The sequence below is a fragment of the Ursus arctos genome, unplaced genomic scaffold (genome assembly GCF_023065955.2).
Source record: "Ursus arctos isolate Adak ecotype North America unplaced genomic scaffold, UrsArc2.0 scaffold_28, whole genome shotgun sequence".
NCBI lineage: Eukaryota > Metazoa > Chordata > Mammalia > Carnivora > Ursidae > Ursus > Ursus arctos.
In genome coordinates, this window is record NW_026622963.1 from 21641887 (window position 1) to 21652216 (window position 10330).

The 10330-nt window shown below is 52.6% G+C and overlaps 1 protein-coding gene across 1 annotated transcript in view; it reads left to right on the forward strand.

Moving 5' to 3' along the window:
* The window catches only part of ADAMTS17 (ADAM metallopeptidase with thrombospondin type 1 motif 17), a 351717-nt gene that overhangs the window by 337910 nt on the left and 3477 nt on the right, over nucleotides 1–10330 (forward strand). Inside the window, exon 24 of the mRNA XM_057303716.1 lies at nucleotides 9544–9721. Within this exon, the coding sequence (XP_057159699.1) occupies nucleotides 9544–9721 (178 nt within the window). The remainder of the gene's footprint in view (nucleotides 1–9543; nucleotides 9722–10330) is intronic.

Consider the following 10330-nt stretch of genomic DNA (forward strand, 5'->3'; position numbering starts at 1 on the left):
TACTCTCTGCCTTGTTTGAAAAATGACCTGCTCTCCTGGGATATCAGCTATTTCCAGATCTGTGCAAATCCTTGTTTCCACCCGCTAAGTCCTGGGTATTCAACCTGGGGGCGGTGAGATGTCACTTAAAATGGGAGAAGAGGAAATCACATTTCTTTCTAGAATAGCATGACTTTTGATCTAAAGTTGAGATGTTTCAGTTTCAAGACCAGAGGCATTAATCTCCACTGAGATGATGGGATGTTTCTAATTAGAAACAAATTATTCTGGAGGGATTATAATGGATGGTGTTTTTAAAGAAAACCACTGGCTCTCTGCATTAAGAGTATGGCATTCCCTTTCACTGGAGAGATCAAAGTGACCGTTGACTTCCTGGTGCCTGTGGAGGTCCCGTGGACGGGGGCTGGCCTGACTCCTAGGCCTCAGTCAGGCCCCAGGTGTGCCCCTCACACCCGAGCCCCAGACTCTGATGTGGAAATCGCAGCACCTCCCACAGGCCTTGGGAGGTCAGAGGAAGAAATAGGCATTTTATTAAAAGAAGTCAGGGAGAGCCTCTCACTCATACATTGCTGTACCGTGCTGTCCCCAGACAGCTGGTAGATGCCTTCCTGTGCTCTGGGCAGGGCAATGGGGCTTTCAGCTCCATGGACTTGGCAAGGAATGAGAGGGGTTTGCTACAGAAAGTGTTTCAGCCCATACCACTTCCAAAGCCTGCACCTACTTTCTTTGGTGGGGCCTGACCCCACACCCCACTCTGCAAGGCTGGGCTGCCTGCCAAGCTGGGGGTCTGCAACCAAGTCTCTGTGATTCAGGCAGCATTTCCTGAGCTCCTTTTCTCAGGAGAGAATGTGCCAGACCCATCCTGGGCATTGGGGGTGTGAGAGTGGACAGTGACCCAGCCTAGGTACAGACTGACAAGGAGCCAATGACGTTAGGCCACACTGAGTCCCCCTGGGCCAGTGTGCACCGTGCTGTGACACCCAGGCGTCCTCTGCCTGGGGAAGCTGTGGATGGGGTTGCTGGTGGAAGGTGATGCTGTTTCTTTTGGGCTCAATGACAGCAGCCCCTGAGATCACTAGTGCTTTAGAACTGACAAAGCACATTCATTCATGTTATCTCATTTGGCCCCATCCCCGTTTTACAGATGAGAAAACTGGCTCAGAGCGGTGATGTGGCTTTTTTCCCCCAAGGTCACACAACTAAAAAACGGCAGGGCTAAGAGTCTGGTCCCTGCCTTCTGACTCTTACTCCACCTTTCATTCAGGTGCATAATAATGTCAGAGGCTTAGATTCAGGAATTCAAGTATCTGACTGTTCTCTCTCCACCACCACCCCCATCAAAACCTGCTTCCAAAAGGGCTTTGTATCAGTCATTCACACTCTAGTATAAATCTCGTCGCTCTCTGAAGTTCTGTCTGTTGTCTACCCTCATTTGTGAAATAAAATGTTGAGTCCTTATTAAAATAAACTTGAACGTCAAGGAGGAAGTGTGTGAGGCATCAGGGATATCAGGGCCCTTTTCTGGGTCGTGTGAAACCATACCACGCAGGCAGCCAGCACTCTGCGCGAAGACAGAGAGCCAGTCCTCCATCCGATATTACTCTTAGGAATGTAAGCAGCCAGGGAAAGGAGAGTCATCATATTTCAGTGCTCTTCAGAGCAGGGGCAGAAGCAAGAGAGGGCAGATAACCGCCCTTGGTGTGGAGCAGGCCTGCCACTGGATCACAGAGTTCCAGAGACAAGTCTAGAGCTCATACCTGCTCCGTTGAGAGAAATGAGCTTGCTATAGAGCAGAGGAGCCCCCAGAAATTGCCAGGACAGGTGCCTGCATGGAAGCGGAATCATCTAATGATGCCTTTGTCCCCTCCGTTCCCCTGCTGTCCTTCCATTCACCCAGTGACCTTTGTCAAACCAGCTGCCTTTGTGTGGAGCCAGGGATCAGAGAGAGAGACTGGCTTCCCTGCACGGCAGCCTGGGTTTTAGCCTCTACCTGGACCTCGCCGTTGAATCAGAGTAGCCATTCCCCTAAGGAACACATGCTCTGTCAGTGACCCCTGAGCAGGGCACGTGGTCAGGAGGACACAGATCCCACATCCCTGCTCTGCTGGCTGTCATCAGAATCCCATTTCTTCCATGGGACTATCAAATATTGATGTCTTAGAACAGCTCTTTGAATGTGGTTCAGGTCCCATAAAATGGTGCCTGCTCATGGTGACAGTGTGCCTAGGAGGGAGGAGACAGGCTGTAGCATTTGCAGGACACCTGGGCCAGCCTCTTCTAGCGGGAGTGGAGGGTCTTTCACACAGTCACTGATAGACTGAGAGAGCTAAGCTACCAGAGTGATCACAGCTCCTGCCCAAGGAGTGGCAGTGGCCCTGTGGGGTCCTCTGTGCTCCAGGCTCACAGAGCCCAGTCAGGAGCTCTTGGAATCACTAGCCCTTGCAGGCCTTCGGGGGTCACCTTGACCTGCGGGCTCTCTGGCCCTAGGGCCCCAGCCAGAATCTGCAGGTCGGCAGGTTGCAAATTCAGAGACATGGGGGAAACCCAAAGCTAAGGCTGAGGAGAGAAAGGAAAAACAGTTTGAGAGGGAGTACGAGTTGAAGGGGTGTGTGTGTGTGTGTGTGTGTGTGTGTGAGAGAGAGAGAGAGAGAAAGAGAGAGAGAGTGAGTGTGAAAGCATTTCCAGTTTCAAGGCTGGAGCAAAGACAGTGGGGATTTTCATTACTGTTTAAAACCTGCTATTTCGGGTTTCAGCAGCTTCCGACCATTGCACGGCTCATGCCAAGTCTGGGGGGAAATCTGTCAAAAATGCTTTTGAAGAGCTTTTGACATTTCACCAGCCAAGTGCTTTTCAGACACCAGCAGAAAATGGAGTTAGCATGAGGGTCTGCCCTTCCCCCACCCCCGTCTCATGCTCTGCGAGCCAGACCTGCCCCGGGCCGGCTGGCCCCTCTGGCCCCCAGAGAACTTGGGCTGCTCACGCTGGGCGGTGAGGGCCCCCCCTTGCCAGGTCTCTGGCTCACCCCAGAGCCCAGGGAGGAAGCCCCGCCGCCCCTGCCTCCATCAGAACCCGGGCTCCAGCAAGTATCAAACATTCCTGCAGCGTTTCCCTCTTCCTGAGGTTTTTACGACCTCTTTTTAAAAGCTAATTCTCAAAACACCCCTTTGGGATCTAGTGTTATTTATAGTCATGATTTTACAGCTGGGAGAAGTGAAGACAAGGCAGGCCTCGCCGCAGAGGAGCGTGTCGTCAGGGCCGGCCTCTGTGGGGTGACAGAGACCTGGCTCCTCCCTGCTGGGGAGCCATGTGGCCCTGGAGGAGGTCGGGGTGGGGGTGGCTGGAGCTGTCGCTGGGGAAGAGCTGTATGGTCCCTCTGGGTCTCCCATTCCTCCTCTCTGAAAGGCAGTGCTGTGTCTCGGTGCCTGCCGTTCATGCAGTCGGTGCATGTTTGTTGCACACCTACTGTGTTCTGAGCGCTGCCCTGGCTGCAGCTGCTGTTAGTGGGACGGTTAATGAGGACTAACGAGAATGACGGAAGCCCAGGGCCCAGCCTGCGGTGGGCATGCGGAAGGTGCACGCTGCTGCTGTTCCTCCCGCTGTCCTCACCACCATCACCATCATCCCAGAGAAGCCAGGCCCGGAAGCTTTGCACCATGTCTCACTGTCACGTGGGTCCGAGGGACCAAAGGCCTACCCCAGTTCTTTAGGGAACTCTTGTTTGCAGCCACACCAGAACTAACACCACAAGCCCGTGAGTCAATCCAAGTCAAAGATTTCTCTCTCCGTGGCCGTGAGCCTTTTGCTCCCCATGCACCAGAATTTTTCATTCCGTTGTTGCTTTTCCGGTGAAACTACCACCCCCAAGGGTCTTTGACTCCCCGTCCCAGGCGGGGGAGCGCCCTGGGATGGGTGGCAGGCCATCAAGCCTTGTCTGTGATACGCAGCTGCAGGCACCTGCTGGGGAGAGGGTGTGAGGGGCTGCCCTCACTTGGGGTCGTCTGGCAGAGAGCTTTTCCGCTGGATTTATTACTGCTTCATTTCTGTCTTTGTGTCCCGAGTCTCAGGGAGCCGCATTCAATGTTAATGTAATGAGTGACCTGAAAAAAATACCCCACAGTGAAAGAGTGCTTCAAACAAGACCAGATATGTTTTTGGGGTTTTTTATAGATCTGTTTGCTGGGATTTTTAAAAGCCCGAGAACGGCTTCACAGCAATGCTTGAGGCTAATCCGATGCTATCAGGAGCCACTGTGGTCTCGTCACTGTTTAATTAAAGCTGAGGCCAAGGGGAGGCAGGCAGAGATGGAATTCCTTGTCTGTTACCCTGAATGCGGCAAGCTCATGTTACAAGGGGAGGCTGTTCAAAAGCAACCCCTCGGACCCCCGTCTGGAAGCACATTCGTCTTCAGTATCAGCTCAGCTTCTAATTGTGCTCCCGAAGGTCATCTGTCTGAGCTGCTCGATCGGGGCCGGGAGCCAGGCAAAGGCGGACAGCCACACCTGCCTGCTGAGGCCTGGTGCCAGGGCGAGGCCGGCCCCTGGAGAGCTAAACAAGCAGGCCAAGCAGCTCAGTACCTTTTCCCGGGCTCCAGGGACTCCTGGTCCGTTCTCTGCTCTTGTCCAAGCAGTAACTGTTAATAATAATAGTAGCACTTGCTGAGGGCTCGCTCACAGCTGGTCACCTGTTCCAAGCTATTCTAGTCATTGAAATCATTCTGCAAGGAAAACTTTATTAACCTCAAGCCACAAATGAAGAAACTGGGGCCCAGATAGGTTAAGTAACTTGCCCAAGTTCACACAGCTAGTAAGTGGGGTGGAGTATGCCAACAGGTCTGTCCTGCCCCTGCTGCTCTGTCCCCAGTAGAACTCCAGGTAAGGAGAGTGTGGTTACTGGTGAATGTTAGGCCAGGGGTAGGCTTGGTACCACCTGGACTGAAATGAAAGTTTCTGTACATGCCACTTGGTTACCTCTGTGTCTTCTAACACCTGACACACTGAAGCGTCCTCTGTGTGGCTCGCTCAGACACCCCAAGGTTCTCAAAAGTTCTTCTAAATGACTACAAGCCTTTCACAGCTCACAGCTGTGTGAACAGCAGAGTCCCTAGGACGCCAGCAAAAATTTAGCAAAACCTAATCTGAGAGACAAATCCCTATGAGGGGCAGGGTCCGCAGGGTCCCTCAGTGCCCCCAGGGCAGCCAAGGGTCAGCCCCAGCCTGTCACCTGGCCCTGCCCTGCCTCATGGGGGTGCTGGAGGCCCATGAGAACAGACACTTGAGGCTCTGTGCAGGAACTTCAGAGGTAAATCCATGATCTCATGGAGCAGTTCTTTCTCCAGGCTGGGAAATTCAAAGCCAGTGACCCTGTGCTGGGAAAGATAATGAATCAAATGGTGGATCTGGGCAGTAACCTAGTTTCTTGTTTCCTGGCTCCCACAGAGGTTCCAGCCAGTACAAGCCATAATTCACACAGGAAGATGGAATTTGGTCCATGAAATGGGGCAGCTGGGGTCCTGTCCCTCCTCTGCCACTTACTAACTGTGACCTTGGCCCAGACACTGACCCCCACTGAGCTCAGTGGCCAGCAGCCTCAGGATTGTTGTGGAATGTTCCACACTAGTGTGGAACCTTACAAGCGAGCCCACGGGATAAGCAAACACACCATCTGTATACACAGGGGTGTCATGAATGCTCTCCCTTCCCCCCCACCGTCTTCCCCTCCCCCACCGGCCTTAGAGCCTATGAAACAAGGCTAAGAACTTTCAGAGGGGTAATCATTTTTCCAGGGTAACCCCAGACACCTGAGTTTTACAATGGTCGTTGATCATTTTCAGGCAGAGACCTTGTCAGTTTTGCATTTGGTTTGAATAGACCCACAGGATTGAGTTCTTGCCCTGATTTTTACATACACAATAATGACACCTGCAAAAGACATCGAAACCCTTCCTGATGTTCCTGCTCAGGAAGTGACTCAGCCGGGCTGACTGCCTAGCCGGCAGGGCCTTGAGTACCTTGTGTGGTCAGGGAGTGCCATGGGAGCGAGACAGGCATATTTTCAGGAGCCGTCTCCACTCACCAGTGTAGTTTCCTGGGGCCCCAGCCACTGTCTGTCCCGCCCTGGAAAGACTCCCTCTCCAAGAAGGAGTGTGAAGACACTTAATTCCCAATTCTCCCTTCTGGATGTGTCTCCCACAGCAGATGGCTCCTGGGCCCAGGGTCCGAGTCAAGATCTGATGAGAAAAGGGCTGTGGATGTTGCCTCTAGATCAGCACGCCGATACCTCTTTCCCCACATATGCAGTTCAGTGCCAGATAGGCACAGATCCTGGGTCCCAAGCACACGGTAATCCTGTTTTCCCAGGAAGCAGGTTTTATTATTTTTTTAAAAATTTTGCCACCAACTTACAGGTAAAAGTCTTTAATGGTAGAGGTGGACGAGTCAAATGTACCTAAAATATAGAATTCATTCAGGTGGCTACACGTTCAAACTTAAAGGTGTATATTTATATTTTAACTTAGAAATATTGCCATTTTTCTCTCTGCAGCATATTGTAAAGTCAGACCTGATGAAGCTGCTGGGTTATGCGGGGTCAAAAGCGAGTGACTAAGAGCAGTTTTGTAAGGTGCACCCTAACATTCGCCGTGTCTGTCTTCATCACTCACACCCTCTGAGTCCCCTGTTTGCCAGAATACAACCTGTCACTGCTGAGTTCACAGAGATGTCGCCTCTTTCGGAATCTGTATGCATCGCCCTTGCGGGATGGTCCCTCGCAAGCCAGGCGTCACTTAGCACTGTGTTCGCATGACTGTGTTCTGTGTTGGCGACTCTGCTCTGTGTTCGCGGGATTTTGTGCTACATTAGGGTCCTTAGCCTTTTCCTTCTCTCATTCTGTTGGCGTGGACTCCCAGTCTCTCTGTGTAACCACGTGCCGGTTTGCTCTGAAGCAATTTTTAAACATTTCTTAGATCACCCTCCCTCGCTGTGATGATGGAGTCATGCCTCCAGGAGATACTTAATTTCTTTGCTTCCTTTTTTTTTTCTTAACCCCCGAGTGATCTTGCTACAAATAATTAAAGGCACCCCTTATCCATGCCCCTGAACTGTGAGAGGTTTTGTTCTCACTTAAGTATAAGGCAACTTCCTCTTTTCCAAGAAGAATTTTGAGTGAAAGCCTTCTCCCCCTTATATTCGTGCGTACCTGTCTCCTGTGTGTAATCTCAGCGGGGCTGTAGCTGGATGTCCATTCTTGCTTAATTACACATATTTGTATATGATTCCTTAACCAGTTCATTGCAAGAAGACAGCTCTTTATACTCTACGCGGCACACTGGGCAGAAGTTCCGGATAAATCAGAGGTTCTCAGCCCTGGGTGGCCCTTCTAGAGATATGATAGATTGGTCTGGGACACTGAGGTTTTTAAAAGCTCGCCAGGTGATCCCACACAAGAGATCCCAGCTCCCTCCTTGATGCCCTCCAGCTGGAGGTCATGTTGCTATAGCAGCCTTCCCACATGCAAGGTCTCCTCTTGGTAGGACCCCTCACGTGACCTTATCCCTCCACCACGGCACCCCTCAAACTTCCCTGGGCTCCGGTGCCAACTCCTGAGGCCTAGGGTGGAGCCCAGAAATCTCATCTGTAATGCATGATGACTTCTCACGCCCACAAGCAGCCCCGGCCTGGTTTATCTAGAAGATAGGGTGAGGGGAGACACCGTGCTGAGGCCCTGGGGCTGGCCGTACCCATGGGGGAGCGTGCCTGTTCTGGTTTGAACGTGCCAGAGCCCACACGGGGGCTGCTTGTGGCTTTCCCACCTCTTTTGTGATTTGAAAAAGACTGGGACCCCTTCAGAGCACCATTCCCTTGGAGACTCTTTATCTTCTAAAGTGAAAAAACAAAACAAAAAAAACAAAAAACCCCAAAACCAAAAAACCATGATCCTGCTTGTCAGACTAGAAAACAGAATTCACCTGGGGCACACAAGCTCTTCGGGGAGCAGACAGTGCCCCCTTGGTCACAGACGGTACCAGCTGAGCCTGTCTCCCACTGAGCCTGTGCCTGGTGACTCCTCATAGACCCCTCTCCCTGGGACAGCCCTCCCTCCAGCACATGCCTAGGTCAGGCCTGAAGGGGAGGAGAACAGGGAGGCACGTGATCCAGACGGCACCCGGCGTTGCCACCAGAGGTGGCATTCAGAGGACAGGTGCCGCTCCCTTCTCCGCCCAGGTGCTGGCAGAGCTCCAGCTGGGCTGTGGCACCTGAGGCCTTTGTTTTATTAAAGATTTGCAGAGTGCTCTCAGAACCCTATAAATAACGGGTTGTGTGGGTGCTAAGGGACCCTGATGGAGAGAGTGCACCTGCGAACCCAACTCTCCGGCTGGAAGAGACCAGCTTATCAGAGAGACAATTCCCCGGGCTCCTGGGAGAGCGAGCAAGGGCCCAGCAGCTTGGAGAGCAGGATCAGAGCGGAGGAGCTGCGGAGCTGGCAGGTTCCCTGTGGAAACTTCATAAAAGGGTGCAGAGAGGGACAGGACGAGGGCAGGAACTGCATGGGGATGTCCTACCACGTGCACTCAGTGTGAACCTGGGATGTCTGCTGAGCTACACTGGGCTGGTTTTGGCAAACCAGGTCTACAAGGGCTGGAGATGCCAGCAACTTGGGCCTTGGTGTCTGAGTCAAAATAATACATGACTCCATGACTCCACAGTGCAAGAAAGGTTGCACTTCATTTTCTCCCACTTAATTCTGGGCCCCAACTCTCTGGGCTTGCGGGAAGTTCAACCCCGCCCACTACTGAGCTCCGCTTCACAACCGAGGCCAGGGGAAAACCCCAGGGCCTTACATAGCACAGAGCACTGGGGAGACCCTGAAGCCATCATGCCCAGCATCTCCTGGGTGCCACCAAGCCACCCTGTCCGCTAGCTCAAGAATTTGGAAGCCCGGCTTTCTGCTTGGAGCAGGGGTAGAGAGGGTGGGAAGTGACATGCAAGCCTCGTAAATTAATATTTCGGCAACTGTCTTGTGTCTTCGCTTGGGCTGCTAAGAGGAAATACCATAGATGGGGGCTTAAACAACATATTTATGTCTCACGGTTCTGGAGGCCGGGAAGTCCAAGGTCAAGGTGCTGGCCGATTTGGTTTTTGGCTCGCAGATGGCTGCCTTGTCACCGTGTCCTCACGTGGTAGAAAGAAAGGCTCTGGTCTCTCTTCCTCTTTTTATAAGGACACTAATCTCATCATGGAGGCTCTGACCTCATCTAAACCTAATTACCTCTCGCAGCCCCCACCCTCCCGCCAAATACCATCCCATTGGGAACTAGGGCTTCAACATGTGTATTCGGGGAGACAAAGAACATTCAGTCCATAACATCTTGAAACAGGCGTCTTTCGAGCAGCTGGTGTGCAGCCAAGCCCCCTTGTCCTGCATTATTTCAAGCACCTGGGAATGACACGCAGGGGCCAGGCCGGGGGCAGCTGCATCGCAGAGCCATTGTCACAGCTGCTCAGCCCAGGTTAGGCCCCCAGTTCAGACCGTCCCTGTCTCCGGCAGTGCTCCTCGACCTGTGGGAAGGGCCTGCAGTCCCGTGTGGTACAGTGCATGCACAAGGTCACTGGGCGCCATGGCAACGAGTGCCCCGCCCTCTTGAAGCCTGCAGCCTACCGACAGTGTCACCAGGAGGTCTGCAATGACAAGATCAACGTGAACACCATCACCTCCCCTCGCCTCGGTGAGTGGCCCCAGGCTGCTGGGGAGGGCACTGCCGCCCCCAGCCAGCGAGTTCCCACTGGTGGTAGGGGTTCTAGAAGCCTGAAAGCCCCTCCTTGGGGCTTATCTGAGCCCCAGAGAGGCCAACACTTGCCAGCTCTGTAGAAGATCAGAGGTTTCGGAGATGGCATTTCATTCTTTGTCATGAAAAAGAAATCTGCGAGCAGCGACCTCAAACACAACACTGAGAGCACCCGCTGGTCACTCTGCCAACAGTGGGGAACACAGGAGGATGGCCCCTGGTTAAGGTTTTAGGGCTCCTGTGCATGAGGAGGGCAAGGGGAGGTGCGTTCTTCCAGAAATGAAGGAGCTGGGGTGTCATTCACGAAACCCTGGTGATGTGCACGGGATGTTCCTTAAGCTGATGCTGGAGAAGAAAGCAGAGGGCTTTGATAGGTTGGAGTCTTGAATTCAGTGGCATAGGAGGGAGAAGAGGACCATTTAACCTGAAATTAATGATTCCTGTTAACAATCTCTGCTTTTCCAAATAGAAGTACTTAAGGAATATTTTCCTATCCAGAGCCCTGTTCCCTAAGGCTGAGTGCAACCAGAGCGAAGAGGGCTTCTAAGT